General features: G+C 34.6%; 1 protein-coding gene across 1 annotated transcript; it reads right to left on the bottom strand.

Moving 5' to 3' along the window:
• Positions 1-76: 76 nt before the first annotated feature.
• Positions 77-22,481, bottom strand: LOC144965773 (uncharacterized). The gene is made up of 13 exons (XM_078901461.1): positions 22,132-22,481; positions 21,173-21,226; positions 19,740-19,846; positions 16,173-16,346; positions 15,750-15,861; positions 13,984-14,067; positions 11,176-11,213; positions 10,766-10,807; positions 8,949-9,135; positions 7,863-7,935; positions 7,087-7,135; positions 6,558-6,648; positions 77-4,421 (listed from the first exon to the last, which is right to left on the bottom strand). The coding sequence occupies exons 1-13, from the start codon at positions 22,168-22,170 to the stop codon at positions 4,215-4,217; spliced, it is 1,257 nt and encodes a 418-aa protein (XP_078757587.1). The 5' UTR covers positions 22,171-22,481; the 3' UTR covers positions 77-4,214.
• Positions 22,482-24,481: the final 2,000 nt, after the last annotated feature.

The raw sequence follows: 24,481 nt of genomic DNA, 5'->3' as shown, positions 1-24,481 counted from the left end.
AATGTACTTAGTTTGAAATCACCTACAAGTCTCATCCGGACACAAGCACAAAATCCAACAAAGAGGAACACACTCAAATGCTTACATTATACATTCAAAATAAAAATAATAATACATAACAGAGAGATGATTTACAAGGAAAAAAATATCATCTCCCAAAACAATAACTATGCATTTGACTGTTTCCCTCCCAGCTAGGATCCCGCCAGTGCCAGGACAAAACCAAGTAATCTCATTCCAAGACAAAGACAGAAAGCATGTTGGAAAACAGATATAACGGGATAGAAGACAGTGTGTACCTCCCTGCCCACTATGGGAGGTCAGGATCCCCACCCATGACAGCAGCTAGGTTCCTGTTGTTAGTCGTCATCTTTGAGGAGACCGGACTACCATCCTCTCTAGTTCTGTGACTACTTGATTCTTCACAACTAATTCTTCTTTAACGAAGTTGCCTCGCGACTAACGAAGGCATGCGAAAGGCTGAAGACTAAAGCAACGATATTGGAAAACTTCCGATTTCTATGGACTAAAGTATCAGAATATCTATGCACTGCTATTACTAAGAGCACCGAGCAATTGTTGCTGGTTTGTTTCTGATTACAAAAGCTTGGATACATTTTTACTTATCCATCATGTTCTAGTTCTAGGTGCTTTACAATTAAGAAACAATCTTTGGATTGTTGAACAACCTGGACTTATCTCAGAGGATGAGACAAGCAGTCTGTTTTGTTGTTGTTTTTAAGGGTTTCAAGGCGCTTGCAACACATTTAGGTTATATCAGCGCCAGTAAAAAGGAAGAAAATGGGATAGTAAAAAGTTCTAGAATTACAATTAAAGCACCCAAGAGAAAGTAAGACAAAGGGGAACTGGGAACAAATAGGGATCAGATGTAGATTCCAAGAGCATACCACCAATGTACTTAGTTTGAGATCACCTATAAGTCTCATCCGGACACAAGCACAGAATCCAACAAAGAGGAATACACTCAAATGCTTACATTATAAATTCAAAATAACAAATATAATAATACATAACAGAGAGATGATTTACAAGGGAAAAATTATCATCTCCCAAAACAATAACTATGCATTTGACTGTTTCCCTCCCAGCTAGGACTCTGGACAGGGCCAGGACAAAACCAAGTAATCTCATTCCAAGGCAAAGACAGAAAGCATGTTGGAAAACAGATATAAGAGGATAGAAGACACAGTATGTACCCCCCTGCCCACTTTGGGAGGTCAGGAACCCCACCCAGCAAGCAGTCTGTTAGGTGCTAATTTCTGGACAAGAACAATACTGCTTTACACAAGGGCTACTTCCAAATTTAAACTCCATCTCAGAGGTGTAAAATGCCTTTGTCAGCAACACATTTAGGTAATTTCAGCGCCAGTAAAAAGAAGAAAATGGGACAGTCAAAAAATTCTAGATTTACAATTAAAGCACACAAGAAAAAAAAAGTAAGACAAAGGGGACTAGTTCAAATAGGGAACGGATGTAGATTCCAAGAGCATACTTTCAGTGTAATTAGTTTGAGATGACCTAAAAGTCACATCCAGACACAATCATGGGATCCTAAAAAAGGAATACACTCAGATGTTTACAAATCTTTATGATATACAAGGAAAAAAATACTATCATTTCCCAAAACTATATTTATACATTTGACTGTTTCTTTTCCAGTCACGACTCCGGCAAGGCCACGACAAAAACCAAGTAATCTCATTCCAAGGCAAAAAAGCAAGTTAGAAAACAGAAAAAGGAAGGTAGATCACATAGCAAGTGACCTCCATGCCCACTAGTGGAGGACAAATTAAATGACCCCACCCAGGTGAAATGCCTTTCTTTAAACTTTATTTTTTGAAATTCTGCCCTTCCGCTACGGTATCATTAGACGCCGTTGCCTAAGCATTCCATGAAGGAATATAGATAATCCATCAAACAAGATGTCTGATGTCAACAGGAATCACTAATGTTGCTCAAGTCAGCAAATTGGGAGTTAATAATCTTGCCTGAGGAAAAAAGCGAAAGTGCCTGAAGCGAGGAACCCAGTACCTTCCTGATCACAGCACAATGCCTAAACAACTTGGCCACTTTGCCCCCTTTAAGGTATCCACTAATCAACTCTATCCCTCTGGCCAAATTTATGTTGTGTTGTGAGCCAAAATCAAGACTTCTTCACAGCAGCAAAACTTCATGGGTCAAATGGGCTACTTTTGTTTAGACTACTTATCGCACAGCAAAGACAAACACTTGGATAGTAAAATCATATTTTATTAAGTAGCTTTTACGAGTAAAACAATAATTTACGTATAAAACCTGAGAATGATTATATGACAACATGAAATGAATAATTTAAAACGCTCAGTGGAGTTTTTAAATGTATAAGGATGAATATTGCACATCATATAAATAGTGAAAAAAGAAGAATACTTTTCAAATCTTTGTCTTTTTGTCAGTGAAAGAGGCGGTATTGTCACTTAAAATAGCAATTAAAAACGTCTTATAACTACTATTAAATAACATGTTTTTGACTGCACATATGGTCAGTATTAATAAGATGACTATCCACCGTATTGTCTTTTTTTCTTTTTGGGCCATTGTAAAATCCATAGTGAACTCGCCCATAGCACATTAAATTTGTTTGTTTTCTATTTTTATTTAAAATCTTGGTATTTGGCCTTGTTCAACTCCGTAATAAACATCAAAAGAAAACAAATCATAAAACTTTTCTTGAATTCCAGATAAAATAAATTTGTTATGAAATAAAATGTTTGAAAGAGCAAAAATAATCTGATGTAGACATGAGCAAAGAAAACTCTTCGATTTGCACATGGCTAAAATTTTTTTTTAATTATAAAATTATAGGAGGAAGCATCTCAGAGATATTTTGTAACCTAAAGAAAAGGATAGTGCTCTAGAATTGAATAATGAAAACAGTAATCATGGTAGTATTTTGTACATCACCAGTTGCAGAGACTAAAAATATCATTATAAAATTAATGCAAAAACCAGTATCATATTTATAAATGTGAAGGCAAATATAACATAAAAATCAATCAGATAACAAATGTATATTGTATAATATTAATATATCCCAGCAGATATATCTTTATGGTTTATTTAAACAAGCATTTATATTGTGCAATATCCACTAAACGTCCTCAGAGAATAGAAAGAGTCACCAGCCAACAGCAACACTTAACATGTAAGACAAGACATGAAGCCTGGAAGACGATAACAAACATTTTTTCGACAGTAACAACGCTTGAATGTGAGTAAAGAGTCTCTTCCAAAGACTCATCTTTAAACAACTTGAACCCTGGTGATTCGTGGTGCTCTTTAAAAGGCAATGAAGAACATATTCATTTATGTTTAGATAAATTTTAGTGTGAAGTATTGACTGTTCTAGTTCAACATACTCAACTCCTGTTTATTATTTTTTTAAAAACAGAGGAATCCTTCTGAGTTTTAGTTAAATAGCCAGTAAGAATATTATAACCTTGCAAATTATAAGTACCCTTGTATATTGACATGAAATCAAAATAAATTGCAGACATTATGGTTTCACAGCCAAATAATGGAGATTCATTTTATGAACCTTTGTCATAAAGTGTTGCAATAATAACTCAAAGAATGAAATGATATAAATAAATCAATAACTTTCGACTTTACATGCCGTATTGATATATTTTTCCTTACATTCAAAGTTGTGTAAAACTATCTGTGAATGATACAATACAAGCTGTCTGAGATATTTTATCATTATAAACTATTGTATAAGGCATATAAAGGATAATTCCTATATTTAGCCTTTAATAAGATAAGATAAAAGTAAAAATAAATTAAAATACTGAAATATGTATCACGACATGGCATGGGTTTTTATAACAAAAGATGCCTTTGTTAAGCATGGCCAACTAGTCAGCCCTTCATATCTATATTCTTACATTGGGAAAATGTGTTACCTGATCGTAGAATAAGTATAAGTGACAAAACCAATACAAGTATAGCTATTACCAAAGCAGTAAATTGGTTTTAAGAGTGTGTAAGATATTCATAATGATATTGATTTACTCTTCCAGAGAACAATCAGCACTTACAAATCGTGTCACCCTGTGAGTGGTCCCCATCACATTGTTCTCTTTGTATAATAAAACTCAAAAATTGAATGAGTGTTAAATGCATTCATTTTCACCGATATTCTCATAGTCATTTTATTCCTGATATCGAATTAGTTGGTTGTCCTGTTTTGCCAAGTCATTGTGATGCAAATGGATATGAGCTGAATTTTCTGTTGCTAATATTTTAGTGACTTTCTCAGGCCGTTCTGATTTACTGAGCAGTAAATTTGTCACATCAACATTCATGCCGTGAAGTTTTGAGAGGAAGTCAGTCTCCAGCTTATCAGATGCCATTTTAGTCTGGAAATACATAATTGAAAAAAAATAACATAAAATGGTTGACTCATGAATATGTATGGCATACTGCCTATTTTAGGATATTTTGTGAGTCCAACTATACTAAACAATGTGGCTGATCATGTACAGTCCATGCCGCCTTTAAGCACAGTCATCAGGAGATTGCTTAGGCGTGCTTAATGCCGAAGCATGCTTGACTTTGTAGTAGACATAATCCAAAGTTCCATGAATTAAATTTCATGAGTCTTTTCCCTTTGTTGGTTTAGTCGTGATCGCACAACACCACGCGATGCTGCTCCATTGTTACCCGTCGTTGTGGTGTTTGTTTGGTTTGGGTCTGTTTTTTTTCTATAATTCTATCTTTTTTTATTAAAATAATTCATCAGGCAAAAATGGAATAATAACACTCAATTTGAAAAAAGAATTTGTCATAAGGGAGAATGTTGTTGTTGGGCTGGGTCTGTCTTATTTTAGTGAAGAGAATTCAGTAATCGGGCTTTGATTGCAACCGTTTCGGCCTAATTGTACGTAAAATTGTACTCTCCCTTCTTTGTTAATCTTTTTATGTGCCTGTGAGTAGCCTGTAATAATAATAATAATAATAATAATAATAATAATAATAATAATAATAATAATAATAATAATAATAATAATAATAATAATAATAATAATAATAATAGTAATAAAAATAATAATAATAAATCTTTATTCTCCAGAAATGACAATTCATGTTTGGTTCCACCAAATTGCTAAAACATTTACAAAGACAAAGACATTATCATTAATTCTCTCTCTTTCTCTCTCTCTCTCTCTCTCTCTCTCTCTCTATCTCTCTCTCTTTCTTTCACATAGACACACACACACACACACACGCACACACACATACACACACACACACACACATATAGGCACATAATAGGCTTACAGTCACATAGGCACATACATTTGTGTATGTGTGTGTGAGTGTGTCTGCCTTTCTCTCTATCCCTCACTTGCCTTCTTTCATTTTTCTTTCTCACACTTACAGCTGTGTTAACTCATTTGTTCGATGATCATGAAAGGGAATGATAATAACAAAAATTAACAATCAGTATAAGATTCAGTCTTGTAACAAAGTGTGCCTGAAGACGGTGTTATCGTGCTTAAAGGTGTGTGCAGTCAAACCTGCCTATTACGAATGCCTAAGATCAACGGCCAAAGTGGTCATTATATACAGGATTAATGATCAAGAGCCATCGTTTATTATTGTTGTTGTTACTGTTATTATTATTATTATTATCATTATTATTATTACCATATAAAGTGCAATGATTTCCACCAACAAATTAAATAGGTTCCAAATCGCAAGTTCTACAACCTTTTTTGTAGACAAATTGAAAAAAATTAAAACTGAAAAAAACCCAGTGAAACTGACAACCTGTCATTTCCTTCACTGCGATTGGATTTTAATTGGTGGGTCCAGTCTTGAACACTCCTCTCATGAATATTTAACCATTGTCGGTTTTTGTCTGGTTGAATCATAATTAACTCTTTAAGGTAGTGACTGTGACCAGTGACTGAGAAGGTCAAATAAGTGGTCTTTAGTTCAAGTGGTCGCTATAGCCAGGTACTTGCCAATTAAGATCACAACTGTCGATGGTCTTGGTCACGTCAGGGGTTTCCGTTATTTTGAGATAAAATATAGAGAAAAAACTCAAGGGTGTCAACAGAGCTGGTCGTTATACAGGTGGTCACTATGTCAGGTTTGACTAGCTTATATAGCAAAAATTTGGTAAGAGGCAATTAGCGTGCTTGAATCCGCGACGTGCTTAATGACGGTTTGTTTAAAGACACGATCCGTACCTCAGTTATGACTTGCTGAAATATATATTCTCAGGCATCCAATAAAAATTATTCATTGGCAAACCCATTTGATTGTGAAAATAAACAAGATGCTACAAGAGAGAGAGAGAGAGAGAGAGAGAGAGAGAGAGAGAGAGAGAGAGAGAGAGAGAGAGAGAGAGAGAGAGAGAGAGAGAGAGAGAGAGAGAAGAGAGAGAGAGAGAGAGAGAGAGAGAGAGAGAGAGAGAGAGAGGGGGGGGGAGAGGGATAGAGATAACTTCACATGTGCCGATTACATTTTAAAAAGACAATACATACCTTCAACTTTGACTCATTTTCCCTCTTTTGTTTTTGCATAGCTTTTTCGTGACTCTGCCTTTCTAGTTCCAGCTCATGCTTTTGGAGATCTCTGACAAGAGAGAGAAAAGACCGCACAATAATTGCATGATACCATTCAAATGAGTCGCTGGTCTACTTCTAAATACATTCAAAACTAAAAGAGAACAGTATATTAGACTTGTGGTTAACATTACTAGGTAGATTTGACTTTGAAGATCTATCATCATGCCCCATTTCATTTAGAAAACGCAATACAAAGCTTAAACTAAAAAAAAGATTTTAAAATCAAATTAATCTGTCCATCTTTTCCTAGACAATCTCTTGATCTTTCAAGTTGAATTGAATACTTGACTTCCTGAATAAATGCCAAGAAAAAAATTAACAAAACTGAACACAGCCACCTTAATAAAGAACAAAAATACACAAAAATACAAAACATATCAATACATTTTATGATTAAATTATCTAAAAATTCACGTCCAAACTTGGATCTTATCATTTTTATCACCTTGCCATTTTGTGTTGATGCTCTACTTGTTTCCACTCAATATCTTGCTCTATAAGGAATAAAAGGTACTAATATAGCTAATATTATGACATTGATAATTTAAATAAATAGGTTGCAAATTCATTACATCAAAATTGTTTTTATTTTCATGCATCATTATTAATATTAAAACCAAACTAGTTAGTTTCAAATTATTTCAAGATACATAGAGCATGTTATAAAAATATCTGATCTACTTTGTTTTAGTTTAAACCAAATGACAAATATTTCTATGAATAAGGTGATAATCAAAATACTCTGATCTCACAAAATAATTTATCCCTCAGATAAAATATTTACTCAATCGCCATAACACGATAATAAGTATTACCATTCTCTACTTGTGTTATGAAATCATGGAACCCTTTACCAGTTTATAAGTTATTTTCATACTCATTTGATTATTTATTCATATTGAAAATCTCCTAATGCAAGAATTCTAGCATAAATATTATCGACACATTGTCACCATATATCCACTTGTTGTTCCACTGTACTTTTTAAGACTTAATATTCTTTGCCAATTTTTATTTCATTTCTTTATATTGATATTTCGTTTATATATTACCGAATTGTGTTGTGATACAGAATTATTATTTCAATACAAGGATGAATAAAGTATATCTTATCTTTAAAACAATTTGATTTTAATCGCGATGTCATTAGTCACAGAGGAATAAGTTCTGTGATTGCTATTTTTTTTCTTTCTTATAAACATAGAACTAGGACATCCATACCTTGTTCCATTCTGTCAATTTCTGCTTGGAGCTTTTTATCTGTAAGTTCTTGCTGTTGCACTTCTTTTTCGAACTGTAAAAGTAATATTCAAGGAAGAGAATAATAACAAATATTGTCACACAGGAAATGTAAGACCAGTCCAGTATTGATTTGTATGTCAATGTCATGGCATCGCCACCTTGTCACTTTGCAACCAAGTTAATTCTATATAATCAAAATAATATGATTTATATTTCACATATCGACTGCGTCCGACTCATATCGTGTAAGAGCAAAAGAGGTAATTTTGAAAAAAATTAAAAGCAGTGCGGCTTCTGCAATAACAGCTAATCATTTGTATTAAGAAAAGATGACTATTCCAACCAAATAACGGGATTGTGGTTAGTAAAGTGTTGGTCAAAAGGGAAAGGGAGTGGTTGGACTTTAACGTAAGGTAAAAAAAAATAATTTTGCAGCACACGGTGCTTGCACTGTTTAAGTCAAATGTCCTAGAAATATATTAATCATTACACTCAATTTTAACGAGTAAACAGCATGTCGCTCGAGGAAGAGGGATAGTCTTTGACTCTCAAACACATCCTAAATTAAGTCCAAGGGCTTGAGCACTTCGATGGCTTACTCAGAGGAAATACATTTTGCACACATATCATTGTCCCCTCATGAATGTATCTTCTACTAGGATGCCTGTTGTTTTCATTGTAGTCAAGATAAACGTAAACCATCAGGGGACTTTTAAATAATTGTCAAGAGCTTAGAGTCAAAGTATGGCATTTATTGTGGATAAAATCTATATTTTTAAGTAATGTTGTGTTGTTGTTTTTTTTAGATAATAAAAATGCTCCTATTTCTAAAAAGATTTTAAAATTTCAGTTTTGTCTCATAGTTGATACAAAAGTTAATTTACAATCGATGGATCAATGGCTTAATAGCTGTTGCATGGGCGAAAGGGGGGGGGGGGTAGAATGCAAATAGTAATACTAAATGGGGTTCAAATCCAGCCAAATATGGCCATTGTATTTTACTTCTCAAATCAGGTCAAAATTAGTCTATTGAGTTTTGTCTATATTCATTTAAACATTACCAACCTGCATCTGAAGCTGGGTTCTCTTTGTTATCATCATGTCGTGCATCTTTTGGAGTTTTTCATGAGCATAGTAGCCACGAAAAACAACTTTGGAGACAGAGTAACCAATTACTTTGCACCGTTCCATCAGTTGTGGATAGTTGGAAATGTTGTTCAATTCACTTGCGGTCTCTATAAATTCTTCATAGCTGTGTGTAAGGAATAAGAGAACAGTAAAACATCCTAACTTGGTCATTTGATTTTTAAAAAATGGAAGTTTCACGTTCATAATTTTTTGGACAAAGCAATCAATAGTGCAATGTTTAACTAAAATACTTTTTAAAGTGGACAAAAACATGTAAGAAATATACAGCTCTACTATCAACAAATTGCAACAAGACTAAATTAGAGGACTTCAGACTCTCCAGAAAAGTTAACAATTATTTTTTTTAAACTGCAGAAATTTAAACAAAATAAAAACACCAAAAAAAAAAAATAACCCCAATCAAAACAATAAATGCCAGCTTTCATGATTAAAATAAAATCTAAATTAAGATATATTATCATAAATAATTAAAGTTGGTTCTGGTTAGATTTTGGCTCTGTATTCAAATATGTTAATTGATAAAAATTCATAATTTTGTTTTAAAGTGTCTTCTATTTCAAGTCAAGATTCCAAACTACCAATACATTCATGAGACAAATTAGAGCCGTTATGAGATGTCGAAACAGTTCCATATTTGAGAAAGGCCCTACTTATTTTTTAAACTGATACATTGAGTATTAATTTAAACGGTTTGAGTTCAAACCAATCAATATCCAGGAGTAATAGACTAAATAAAGTCTAGAAACTTGTGAACATTTAAAGGGCTTGATTCACCAATAATGATTAACTATTGATTCAGAATAATGGTCCACTATTATACTTGCCAGCCAAATAACGTTTACTGCACAACAGCACACCAATTTACAACACTGCATTAGACACATACTTTTGGATTTCTTGCTTTTGATTCTACTCCATTTAACAACGCTCATGTATCCTTTTGCACTACTCAATGTCTTGGTTTTGATAGTGATTACAAACCAAGTAGAAAATTTTCGTTATCCCCTGAGATGATGGGAGGGGTAAGGGACGACATGATGACAAGAGAGGGAGAAAGGGGGGAAAATGAAAGGGAATATGAAAGAAATGATGAAGACAATTAGGTCGCCTGTTTACATAGTTCTCAGAATATCACAGAGTGGCAGTTGGATGCTGTACGGTGAGTTCCACCCACCCATATTTTAACTCCTTAACAGCGAGACTGATTTTTTTTCTTCAGCTAATCGCTTTCCTTTCTTTTTTATGATTTTAAATGCAGAATACACCATTTCCACAAAGAAAACATAAACAGTATTACAACTCAGGCTGTGGAAACATGTAAATAATAAAAGAAAAACTGATACCAGTTACAGTGCTACAAAGGAATTATGCCAAGAATAACTTAGAAAAAACACAAAAAAAACACTTTAACCAAAAAGAATTCTTTACTTTTAATTTTACTTTCATCAATGGTTAATACTACAATTTAAAACAGCTACAAGTGTAATCAATGGGTGACTATTCAGGACCAAAAACGTTTCAATGTTTATTCCCATATATACATTTTTTTTCAAAAATAGAGGTGTCTTCAAGTTAATGTCTTCATTATCGGGAAAGGAACCAAGTTGACTAAAATAATTTTGAAAAGAATTAAAAATGCAAGTGCGTGATCAAAATCCTTTAAAAGAGATACTTAAAGAAGTGTATGAACCTCTTTATTCAACATGTTTTATCTAAGCTGTAAAATGTCTTACGTTTTCTTAGCAGCAAAGGCAATGACGTCAGCATCAAGGCAGCTGGAAAAACAAAAGATAAAAAGATCTTTTCATAAAATGTCATTAACCAAGCCGGATACTTGCATAGAGTATCAAATGTATCTTTTTATGAAATGAAACAAGAATTCATTATATTGACTTTCACTAAGTTAATGATAATTTACCATGGTCCCAATTTACTGTCAATGGTTAACAGCACTCAAAGACATTTTCTTTACATAGAACATCACTAGGGTTAGAAATTTGCAATGATTATAACTATGCTGTCACTGATTAAGCTCAACATCACTGGACTTCACAAGCCATACTGCTCAGCATCGACTCTATAATAATAATGAATGATAGGTTATGAGAGTTTTTTTTTTTTTTTCAAGTAACATAACACTTACTTGACAAAGTCTGCCATTGGATCTTTGGTTGCGTTTAACTAGACAGAATAAAAATTTATAGTTATGAGTTTCTTTCTAAGATAGTGGATCGTGAACACAATTTAGGCAAATCATCATGAATATAAAAACATCCTCGCTCATTTACTAAAATATCAATATTGCCATTATATCATTTGATTGAAAATGTGAAAGAGATAGATAGATCATCATCATCATTGCCTTTTTCACCCTGGGTCAGGGTATAGGCCACAGACAGACAGTTTCCATCCTTCTCTATCCTGAGCTAACTTTTAAAAAAATCTCATTCCATGTCTTACCACTTCTCTGTATATCAGCTTCTTCCCCTTGATCTTCTGCCCTGAGGGTTCCAGTCCAATACCAATACTTTCTTTGTTATAGTGGAGTCATTCTTTCTAAGCGTGTTTACAATCCACCTCCATCGTCTTCTTCCTATTTCCTCTCCCACTGGTTTCTGCTGTGTTCTTTTCCATAATTCTTCATTTTTTATTCTATCCATCCATTTTATTCTGAGTAGCTTACGCATGCAACTGTTTACAAAAATATGTACCCTCCTTATAAATGCCTGTGATGCATTCCAAGTTTCACATCCATACAGTAGCACAGATTTCACGTTTGAGTTGAAAAGTCTTAGCTTTAGTCGAAGGGAGATATCTTTAGTTCTCCAAACTCTGTTCAAAGATGTGAATGCAGCCTGTGCCTTTCCTATTCGTGCTTTCACCTCTGCTTCAGTGCCTCCATCCCTGTCAATTATACTCCCGAGATAGCAGAAAGTGTCTATATCTTTGAGTTCCTGATCTTTTACATTGATCTGCTCCCTTTGACGCGTACCTATCCTCAAGATCTTTGACTTTGCAGGGTGAATTCTTAGGCCAATTGATTCCGAGAGGCTGTTTATAATTGTGGTTTTTGCTTGCATCTGGTCCTGGGTGTGGGACAAAAGAGCCAGATCATCTGCAAAATCCAGATCATCCAACTGTGTCCAGGGGGTCCACTGTATCCCATTTCTTCGCCCTTTGGAGGTTTCCTTCATGAGCCAATCAATGGCAAGGATGAACAGGAATGGTGAGAGCAATCATCCCTGCTTGACACCAGTCTTAATTTCAAAGCTGTCAGTAAGCTGTAAGATGATCTTCATGTAGATAGATAGATAGATAGATAAATAGATAGATAGATAGTTAGAGAGAGAGAGAGAGAGAGAGAGAGAGAGAGAGAGAGAGAGAGAGAGAGAGAGAGAGAGAGAAAGAGAGAGAGAGAGGGGGGGGGGAGAGGAGACTGAGTTTAAACGATTGTTTGGAAGAATAAAAATATTTAAACATTTTTTAAATGGAACTATAATCTTCCCACTCAAAGTAACACACATAACATATTCTTAAGAATCCCATTCGTTATCGTGGCTTTATTAACAGCACCATGTGCTAGAAAAAGCTGCTAGGCAGTGGCATTGTTTTTCTAAAAATCAAATAGTACAATATGCAAACGAAAAGTATCAGCTGAATACCCTGCACATGTTATTGTCACGGCCTAGTCAATGGACTTTGTTATATCAATATTATAATACTGTAGTAGTCTTGAATATATAATGTCTAATGTGCCTCGTGAAGTGTTAGCCAATGTTTCATTATCTCTCATCGCACTTTTTAGTACTGTACCTACTGTGATGCCTGAGATTGAGTTCTTCAAATCCCACTTCAGACCCAGCCATTCATCTTTTGTTTGTTTGTTTTTTTTTTTAGATAGCAGCAAGAGAAGGAGATGTAATTGCGCAAATTGCTCAGGATACAGGTAATGTGGATAATATGATAATTAAAACGCTCATTATCAATACTAATTATAATCCTCTGGAGCCAGAAGGCCTGTGGAACTGGATATATCAGTCTCTTTCGCCTTGAAAGGACCATCGCAATTACTTGCTACCCTTTGGATACAATACTAGTCTATCATTGAGCGTTTTCTGCAAAAAAAAAGAGATCCAGCTGACCAATTACTGCTTGGTGGACAGGAAGATCAGAAGAAACCTCAGCTGCACCAGGGATCAATGCCTTCCCTTTGTTTGTGAAACAAGTGCTTCAACTGTCCTATCATGACCCACATATCAATAATATATTATTTCCTATTACAAACTAACAACTTTATAACTAAGACTCGTCACTTGACAAGTGGCAATGCGAGCAAGAGAGAAGAGACATCATCATTATGTAAGTGATTTAAATGACAATTATCAATTTCATTAAGCCCTTTACTCCTGAATTGGCATTTGGGAGAACATTAATAAGATTGGATTCTCTAAAACCATAAGATTGGATATCAGATTATACCCTTAACTTTTCTATCAGACTTAACAGTTGACAGTATCATTATCATTAAAAATTATTATTTACTTATTTATTATGTCTAACTGATTGAATTCTAATTGCTTGTATGAATTACCGTACTACAGTAGTATTGATATCACAATAATCTTTTGGTGATGAGTGTCTATTTTTAATTATTTCTACGTAATAATTGAAGGGGTATGTTTTTCAATATGGTACATAATTGAATTTGGAATTGTGTAAGTGTTGGTACTAGTAAATGAATGAGTGTACTTTCAAACATTGTAAACCAAACAACAAATTGCCTATATGAACAATGAAGATCACATTCTTTTTCCAACAGCATGTGAAAACGAGCTACCTCATTTTGGTGTTTCAAAACAATGAAATGTACTGGTGCAACAAATGAATATTACGGTCATTGAGACCATGTTAACATAAACATGTTGGAACAATTACATCTTATCATCATTACCATTTTTTCAATATCTGTCAGCTCGTAAAACATCATCAACTTTACTCTCATCAGTGCATCGTCTTTAGTCCTCACTTCGTCAACCTTTATATGAACAAAGCTTATAATTTTAAAAAGTCTCATACAAATTCATATGATTCTAACGCTTATATAATGCCTTGCTGGCCAAGAATTTCAAACAGAAAATATGTAGCATAGTTTTTTAATATATCTCCTGTTAAATGAGTTTTTTTTTAAAAAAAAGGGTTCTAAACTAAAGTAAAAAATTGAAAAATGTGAAAATATTTAATATGTATCAAAAAGGAAAATATAAAATCATAATAATGGAGGAAAAAATATATAAAAATGAATACTATAAAAGGAATACAAAGAAAAAAAAGGGTGATAGTTTTTCAAAAGACAATTGTTCCTAAGTAGATGTACACATTCATATAACATTGTTACAGTTCCACCAATGATCAACACGCTTCATAATGCTTTATTTAATCCAGATGCAAGAATTATAATAAGTAATAATACCCTAACGCCTTGGTAAAGTGAGGTAAATGGCCTTGTGGCTGGATCAAAATAATATACAATTGTCAGCCAAACCAGTTTAGTTAGATTCAAAATAAACATTTTCATATTTTTCTACGACACAGTGATGTGGTTGTTATATCTAAACATCTGGCTGATTTCTTTGATAACAATATTCTTCTTTTTCTTTAGACTGGGTATTATCGTTAATGTGTTTTATAAAAAAAAAGTATGGTAATTTCCTGATAGCAAAGATCAGAAGGGCATTTTCAAAGGTTTCAATATTGCTCATTATCTTGATACCAGGTGGATAGTTGTTTCAATGCCAGGAAAAAGAACAAAAAATAACATGATGATTCTCTGAAGCACAAAATCATATCTGGTTTGCTTTTTTTCTTGCATATGCCATGTGACACACTTTGGATATACAGCTTTTGCACTTCCTGAGAACTAAAAAAATAATAATTTAAAATTGAGCTTTTATATAGCGCAATATCCAATAAACATGCTCAAAGCGCTTTACAAGCGGTCCCTGGTCAACAGCAACATTTAACATATAGGACGGGACATAACGCCTGTTAGGCGATATTACAATTGTTCGGACAAAGACAATGGGTACTCATTTTACACCTGAGTACGGTGAGAGAATGTGAGTAAAGAGCCTTTTCCAAGGACTCAACTATGCGCCGAGCACGAGGCTCGAACCCAGGACCTTCGGATCCGAAAGCGAGTGTCATACCACTAGACCACATAGCCGAACTATTGGTGGGTAGTTATTAGTGTATTATTGTTTCAGAGCAATAAAATTAATACTGTCCAAATACAGTGCAACCTCTCTAATCAAGAAATGCTCGTCCTTGAAAAAAACATCGTTCCAATTAGCCGGCTTTCTCAATTTGTCAATGATGTGAAGATATCAATAGTCCCACAAGCCTTTGAGTACTAAAGCCCTGCTGTCACTTCAAGGCAGTCTCTCTAGATGTGTAACTATGAAATGGTCTGGATAAGAGAGAGCTGGCATACCAACAACTGGTTCATTCTTCATCTTTTCTTTGGAATAATCATTCATTTTTTTCTTTCCCTTTTTTCCTTGAGGAACAGGGGGTTGTGTGTTCGGACTATAATAAAAATATTTAAAATAAATTCTTCATTATCATGTGTGTCATTGTCAATGGCCTGGTAATTGAAGTATAATTTTAGTTGTATGTAATGATTGTACCAAAAGATGACTATCAAAGTCATATACCTACATTATAATAGAATTGGTCAGGAATAATCTTCAGTCTAGAAAATGTGTCCTGATTTTGGATCATTCTTGTCTTGTTTTTGGGATCTGTGCCATGCCACGAAAATTCATGAAGCCTGAAGCAAAATAAGGACATATTTGGTTTGAAAGGTGGATGGGGAATCAAATATCATCAATGAATAATCGGAGAAAGTGAAATTTGAAAGGAAGACATATTAGAATTAAGGATTAAGTAAGTCATCACTTTTCAATCTATAGAGCAATTAATGTTTCCACTACAACAAGTATACAATAAGAATCAGTTCTATCATGATATCTTACAGGAATTGCTTCATTCATGAGACACTTAAGTTAGATGGAAACATTGTTACCTTATCCCACATGCTGACATATTTGATTTGTAAAATTTCCTTTAAGATTTACTCACCACTCATTTTCATTCATCATAAACAGTGTCGGTCCATACTGAATGCGCCTATCCACATTCTTTGTCTCTTCATCCTGGGTGTAAACAACCAGAGCTTCATTGGCATCCAGTGATATCAAATCAACCACTTCAATACTAGAATGGACAATCTCATTTTTATGCACTATGCAAGGTCTGCAAAAATAAATATATTGAAAAAAATCAGCAGCAATCAGGGTAGATTTGATATAACATAAATCATATCAGACAGATCAGTGTTCAGCTCTTCAAAAATTAAACTCATGTTAACTTTAACCAAATATCTGATATTATGGTTTCCCTCAAGAGAACAATTACAGTGACGTGACCAAGGCTCCATTTTCCAGACACAGTACCTACTGGTGTTGTCATTTTAGAGAAAACTGTTAGATAATTAGTTATAGCCAGTTAAATTATGATTTTTTTTAATGAGGTCTTGAAATTTAAGCATTAGTCCCATATTTGTAAAAGATTTTCTTTTTCCTTTTTTTTCTCCCATTATTTTTTTTTTTTGGAGGGGTGAGGGGGAAGTATACTATCAACTATTTGCATTCTGCTAATTACTAGCACTATTACAAAAAAAAAAGTTACCTTTATACTTCACTGATTCTAATTGAAACTAAAGGACATAATAGTGTTCATTGTTTTGTTTTTATGATTATAAGGGTTTTGTGGCGCTTGCAAACAGTTAGGTTATATCAGCGCCTGTAAAAAGGAAGACAATGGTGTATAGTCAAATTCTAGATAACAATTAAAGCACCCAAGAACAAGTAAGACACCGGGGAACTGGGAACAAATTGGGATCCAAGATCATACCATCAATGTATGTACTTAGTATGAGATCACCTATAAGTCTCATCCTGACACAAGCACAAGATCCAACAAATAGGATTACACTCAAATGCTTACATTATACCCTACAATCAAAATAACAAATCTAATAATACATAACAGAGAGATGATTTACAAGGAAAAAATAACATCTCCTAAAACAAAAACTATGAATTTGACTTTTTCCCTTCCAGCCAAGGACCCCGGCCAGTAACCAAGTAACCTCATTCAAGACAAAGACAGAAAGCAAATTGGAAAACAGCTATAAGGGGATAGAAGACACAGTACGTGCCACCCTGCCCACAATAGGAGGCCAGGTTAATTGTTTTATGAATGTAATAAAAGCTTAGTGACTTTACATGGGTGACCTATATCTTGATCAGAGTTGACATTGCCTAGGGGCTTGCATGCTTGTTGTGCAACGTGTGTCTTTTAGGATGATCTTGAGCAACTAATATTGATTAAAATTAGTACAGGAAGGGGTGCATTTTCTATTGATGAATCAGCCCTATGTTTGTACTTACTGATCAATGGGCACTTGTTGATCAGCACTGACCAATATCCCTAGCCTTTTCTATCCGGGACACACTATCCCTCCTTATTAAGACTTTATAACATTTGATCATGTACAAAATGAGGTTGTGGTAAAAGGCCATTTTTGTATATAATGTTTTTAAAATACAACGATACTACTTTATTTTGAACAACTGTGAAAACAACTAAATTATCAAGCATTAACAGTATAGTCAGGATATCAGTAAAAGTGCAACTTATTTTGGGAGACAGTTTTGAGAAAAATGCAATGTTAAAGTTATCATTTGAGATTTGGAACTACAAATCACCGCAAATATTATACACACAAATATCACCTATCACACCACACTAATCCTGTCACTCAATTCTATCAATCCTCCTGGTGTTTTTGTATATGTGGAAAACGCATTGAAATGATGTTGGGTTTGTGATATCTATTATGTCATGTGGTAGTTTGTTCCATTCACGTATTGTTTGAGGGAATAATCTGTATTTGTTTGTGTTTGTTCTTGCAAATGGCTGGTAGAATTTATCAGTGTGATGAAGCCTGGTTGAGTATCTGTTCTTTGAATTGTTAATGTAGATTGGAATGTTTATGGCTGAGTGTTTGCTTTTGACTCTTTTGTGAAATAGATGTATGCGCGCATTCTCTTTACGAGACTGGAGTGTTGGCCATCCTAGTGTGTCTAGAGTTGCTGTCACACACACTGGTTCCGTCTTGTGGCAACTTGTGGCAAATCTGCAACTGATCTTTGAATTTGTTTCAGTAGATGGATTTTTTGCCCAAGTCATTTATAAAATTGAGGAAGCAAAGGGGTCCCAATACAGCACTCCAGATAGCACGGCATTTTTCTCCTGTTTTCCCATCAGGCACCACTTCTTGTGTCCGATCACACAGCCAATCTTTGAACCAATTATGTGCTAGCTGGGACCTATTACATATTCTGTAGTATTCTAATTTCTGAAGAAGCCTTTTGTGAGGTACCGTATAGAATTTTCAAAAATCAAGTACTATCAAATCTGTTTGTTTCCTTTCGTCTAACGCTTTTGTTATTTGTCCAAGTGTATTGATGAGTTGGGTCTCACATGATTTACCCTTCTGAAAACCATGTTGGTAGTCAACTAATATATGATGGTGGTCAAAATGATCCATAATGCTATGAAATAGAATATGCTCAAGTACCTTGCATGTAAAAGATGTAAGTGGAGCGTGCCTATAATTCGAGGCTATATCTTGTTTGTCTTTTTTGTGAATTACACTAATCTTAGCATGTTTCCAATCATATGGGACATGTCCTTTGTCGAGAGATTGCTGGAATAGGATGCAAAGGATGGAGATATTTCATTGGCACATTCTTTCAGGATTCGTGCTGGAATAGAATCGAGATGCTTTTGAAGGATTTAGGTCTTTTAGTTGTTTGGTAACACCCTCTCTTGTGATTGGTTTTATTGGCATAGTGGGTATGTTGCTGTTTTTTTTATGTATGACAATGTTTCATCTTCTATTGTAAAGACACTTTGGTATTGCTTATTTGATATGTTGCATATTTCTATGTTGTCTGTTGCCTTTGATCCGTCAGACCTTTGTAATACAGAAGTGCTTGTCACGTCTTTTCTTTTTGTTCGTATATATTTCCAGAAATGATTTGTGATAGCCTCATTATTTTTCCCTCTATGATCAAGGAAAAGCATGTTATTGACATAATTTTCATGTTCTTCTCTTAATTCTTTATGTATTTTCTGTCAGAGGGTCCGGTATTCATTCCAGAGGTATTCGTTATTGTATAGTTTTGCTTTGTTGAAGTGCCTGTGCTTTTGACGTATTAATTGTTTAATTTTCTATTTGATCCATGGCAAGTGAGGTTTTCCACTGATTAATTTTGAGAGAATGTGTTTGTCCATTAAGTCTTAGGAGCATTGATAAATATTCCCAATTTCTTTTGACATTGTTGTTGTGAGCTTGGTTTACAAAATGATGGTAATTTTCATTAAGACTATATTTTTTATGGCGTTCATCTCCCCTTTGTGACATAACATGATTGTTCTGGGAGCCTGGGCAGTGTGCCTTTTGCTTCTTATGGTCTTGAACTTGAAAAAACCTCTTCAAATTATCATCAATAAATATAACATACCAAATCAATTGAGTTAGCAGTGTCAACAAATTTTAACAAACTATTTACCTACCCTTTGCAGTGCTCCACTTTTCCATTTTTGAACTGAATTATAAGATACTGTTTTTGGCTTGCAGAGTAGGAGTACATTCTCCTGAATTTTTCTCTGAATAGGAAAATCTTGAAATATATGGAAAAGGAGTTAAATGAACTTTTTAATCCTAAAAAACAAACACAATAAAAACAAACAAATAAAAATATCGAACGAAAACTAAATTTAATGTCATGTGGAAGCACATTCCTAATTTCAAAAGCGTGTGCATTCGTATATGATTAACCTGCCCTTCCCCCACAACATCATAATAACATCGCTGCCTAGACATTCTACAAAGGAATATATAGATGATTCATCAAACAAGAAGTTTGATGTCAACAGAAATCACCCATGTTGTCCATTGTGTAAGGAGTGGGGTGCCACAAGGCAGTGTGCTTGGGCCATCGCTTTTAATAGCATTCATCAATGATTTGCCAGAGACTGTATCAGGCTTGTGTTCTATGTACGCAGATGATACGAAAGTGTATGGTGTGGCTGACAGTGAGGTTCATATAAAGAGACTTCAGAGTGATCTTAATAGACTGGTCGATTGGGCTGATACCTGGCAGCTAAAGTTTAATGCCGACAAATGCAAAGTGCTTCATTTAGGCAACCAAAACCAGAAAGCAACCTACAAAATGAGAAAACATGGGAGTGAGGAGATAATTGATTTACAAGAGACAACATTGGAGAAAGATCTGGGAGTTCATATGGACCCAGAGCTCAAGTTTTCACAGCATTTGGAAAGGCAGGTCAACAAAGCTAAGAGACTGCTTGGACTGATAAGGAGATCTTTTGATTATCTTGACTGTGACACTATGAAGTTACTGTTTGCAGCTTTGGTTCGACCACATTTGAAGTTCGGAAACTGTGTATGGTCACCTTACATTGAAAAGGATAAGAAGCTGATAGAAAGTTTGCTTAGGCGAGCAACCACCCTTCGACAGAACTTTTTAACACAAAGAGTTATTGAACGTTGGAACCCATTGCCAGCAAATGTCGTCGAAGCGCCGAGCGTCAATGCTTTCAAGAATAGATTAGATGCTGTGATGTCAAGTTATATGCAAAGTGTAGAAGTGCCTCGGCAACAGGCCAGCGGCCTAATCAAGCGACGTCGATACCATCTATTCTATTCCAGGTAAAAGTGCAATGCCTTAACCACTCGGCCACTTCACACCCTTGCATTCCTATATATTGAATATGAAACCAAAAACCAAAACAAACCAACAACAACATAAAAAAAGCATCCTTTCTTTTTGTATCACAGAGAACCCTATTCAGGTAATTACACATGACATTATCATTGACAACTTTTGAATTTAAAAAACTCAACTTTAATCTTTATTATAAAACATATATTTGTCCAGTAGATTTCTATTACATGAAAACGAAAACATTTTTATATCACTCACACGCTGAGGTCCTTCTTCAACCCTGGCTCGTCCATCTTTATCATATATCAAAGCCTGAAAATGATAGAGAGATAAATTATTAGACTTCCATGTTAAATCATTATTATCATTATCATCATCATCTTCATCATAACATATAATAATATGATTTTATATTTATTGGAAACTGTGTATCAATAAATCAGATGCTTTACTAATTGAAAATGTCCAACGTCGAGCCACCAAACTTGTTCCCGAAATTTCAAACCTCAGCTACGAAGATAGACTCAGAGCATTAGACCTCCCTAGCCTCATGTACAGAAGACTCAGAGGAGATCTAATTGAAACTTATAAATTGACCTACAGTCTCTACAAAGTAAACGGAGAAGATTACCTCACATTTAACAAGGACAAAAGAACAAGAGGCCACTGTTATAAACTTGTCAAACAAAATTGCCGTTTAAACATCCGAAAAAATGTATTTAGTCCGCGAATTGTTGAGACATGGAATAGCCTGCTTGAAAAAATAGTTACAGCGCCAAGCACAAACAGCTTTAAAAGCCAAAATGATAGTTTCCTGTAGGATCTAAAATACAGCACCGATTTCCCATTGAAGCCAACCTTTCGACCTCCACAAGTTGGTGGAGACCGATCCAAAGACCATCAACGGGCCACCGACCCTCTACGATGAACTCATACTTATATATTTCAAATTAAGTTGCTAACTAGCGATTTAAATCAACGTAGGTATCATAATATCTAGTACACATACATGGAAATGACAAGTTAAAAACCACATTGATATAATAGTAGGAGTTATAATTTATAATAAAACACATAATATTAGGAACCTACTAAGGTCTAAAGCATGAAAAGGTTCATTTTTTAAACCGCTTTCTAAAAGTAAGTTGATTACTTAATTTAACCAGAAGTTTAGAGGTAATAACAACGAGACACTTTCTAATAGCCCCAATATCTACCTTTTCCCCGACATCAAGTGTCTCCCATCCAACCGTCATTTTCAAACCTAATGTAAGTAAGGTGAGACCGAGCCTTCCTGGATCGACGAGTTAAAGTAAAAAGAGACGAGGAAATCACTCAGCAAATGGCAAAGAAGATAAAGTGGAATCAAATGAATCTTAGGAAACTAATCGATCTTATTGCAAGACTCTTGAAACCAATTCGTGACATGCTTTGATCTAAATATAGTAGTTACACGTCCATATCGTGATGTTAAGGTTTAAAAGATATGATTTATGTATGGCTCAATCTAGATATCTACTTTTGAAACTGAATAATGCGTTCCTGGTTACTAATCTACTATTATTATAACAAGGGAAGTCACTCTATAATAAGGAAACGTATGTGTGAACCATGCGTGATGTAGGAATTACGTCCCCTGGCGATCACTTCCACCTTGGAAAGGTTTTTGACTTAAATTTTTAAAAAAATGTAATTGCTTCATCGGACTTGAATGTTCTTAGTTTGAGTTTGAGATTTTTCAACTACAACAACATTCGATCTAGCTTCGGACATTGAATTGCAACATTTTATATATATTTCTATATTATGTTGCAACGTAGGCCTACTTCCTCCAGATGTAACAATAAACCCTGCTACCCAATCAGAGCTGGATGGACGAAGTGGGGGTCAGAAAAATCTCGACTGCCCCTCCCCCCCCCCCCCCCCCGGTCCCCTCGGTTGTTGTTAGATATCAGCCCTTTTGGTAAGTGCTCTAATAATAATACATGGCAATTATATCGCGTAATTGCATCACTACGTGATGCTCAAAGTAGGAAGATCTGCGCAAGTAGTCTATCATTGTCAAGTATTTTGTTCATGTGTCCCATTCACATCTAATAGACGTGGATATTTATAAACGTACTAAGTAGTCCTTCAGAGCCATTCGGCCCAGGAATATAGCCCGGTTTCTACAGCATGAAACGGACACTATCAATTGCTTGCTATCCTTTGGACAGGACGCTAATCTATCGCAAAGTACATTCCACCAGATCTAACAGACCTAGCTACACTATCATTGCTGGGTTGGCAGGGGGTCGGGGGGGAAAAGCTCGACTTCAACCCAGATCGATCTCGGTCCTTTTGCACGTGCAACGAATGCATTATTGAGCTATCGGGACTCCCTATAAACTTGTCAGACCACTTCTATCAGAGCTTCTATCTTCTCATGTCCTTTTACGAGCAATACTTAATAAGCACTCTTTCTAGTTGAAAATAAGTATGTTAGGAAACTGATATAGGGCACAAAAGACACAGTTAATGGCTTTCTTGTCCACTATGAGAGGTCAGGAACCACAAACCAGTGACAACATAATATCGTATATTAATCATATATATATATATATATATATATATAATATATATATATATATATATATATAATATAATATAATATATATATATATATATATATATATATATATATATATATATATATATATATATTATATATATATATACATGTCTCGGCTATCGTTTAAAAGTCAGTTTCAAAATTCATGATCACGCTCTTTGGCTCGTATCTTTGATAAATTTTGTTGTAATATGACATGATAATGGCTTAGATTGCACTCTAATTATTGTCAGCTCACTGGGAAAACAACAGTTCCAAAGTTACCTTATTAATGATCTATAAAAATCAAGGCCGCTGCCTTGCATCATGAAATAGTAAAGTTAAGGTATATTTTTTAAACACAATGTATTTAATATCGTTTAACGTCATAACCAACACACTACATGTGTGTTAAGTGTTAATCACGGGATTTACGGGCGGCATTGAGAAATAATCATCTCACAACATAAAGATAAAATGCAGCGCGTCTTACAGATTAAATTCGCATTCCAACCTTTTCCCCGTTTAGTAAAAATCGCTCACAATATTCTGCGAGTAAAATAGGGATGCGAATGATATTATGTTGGTTTGTTTTGTATCCATGCGACGCGCTAACCTGAAAATAGTCTTGGCGGTAAAAATGAAAACACCGTAAAACCTCAAAGGTATAAGCGATTGCGCGACAGCCTTAAGAGATATTTATTCATGTTTAGGATTCTTTTGGGTCTAGTAAAATCTAAGACACGTGACTGTATGCAAAGATTCGTGACAATAGTAAAACAGTTTGAGAAAAACAGAACGAAATTAAATGTGTGGTCATGGGGCTTACGTATTTTGAAATGGACTATTAGTCTCGGCTAAAAAGACATCCCCAAGCTGGATATGACGCACCGACCAAAAAAAAAACAAAACAAAAAAAAAACAAAAAAAAAAAAACAAACAACAAACTATGTGTAACCTTGACCGTTTGGTCTGAT

This window comes from Berghia stephanieae, chromosome 2 (assembly GCF_034508935.2).
Source record: "Berghia stephanieae isolate SIO BIC M18660-M18661 chromosome 2, UCSD_Bste_1.3, whole genome shotgun sequence".
NCBI lineage: Eukaryota > Metazoa > Mollusca > Gastropoda > Nudibranchia > Aeolidiidae > Berghia > Berghia stephanieae.
The sequence above is the reverse complement of the archived record's forward strand: the minus strand, read 5'-3'. Positions and strand labels throughout refer to the sequence as shown.

Excerpts from the sequence above, each read along its gene's own strand:
- LOC144965773 (XM_078901461.1), bottom strand. The coding sequence starts at position 22,170 with ATGACGGTTGGATGGGAGACACTTGATGTCGGGGAAAAG. Across the intron at positions 21,227-22,131 it reads CACTTGATGTCGGGGAAAAG|GCTTTGATATATGATAAAGA; the intron begins GTAGATATTGGG and ends TATCATTTTCAG. Across the intron at positions 14,068-15,749 it reads CTGACCAATTCTATTATAAT|GTTGACGAAGTGAGGACTAA; the intron begins GTAGGTATATGA and ends GTTCATATAAAG.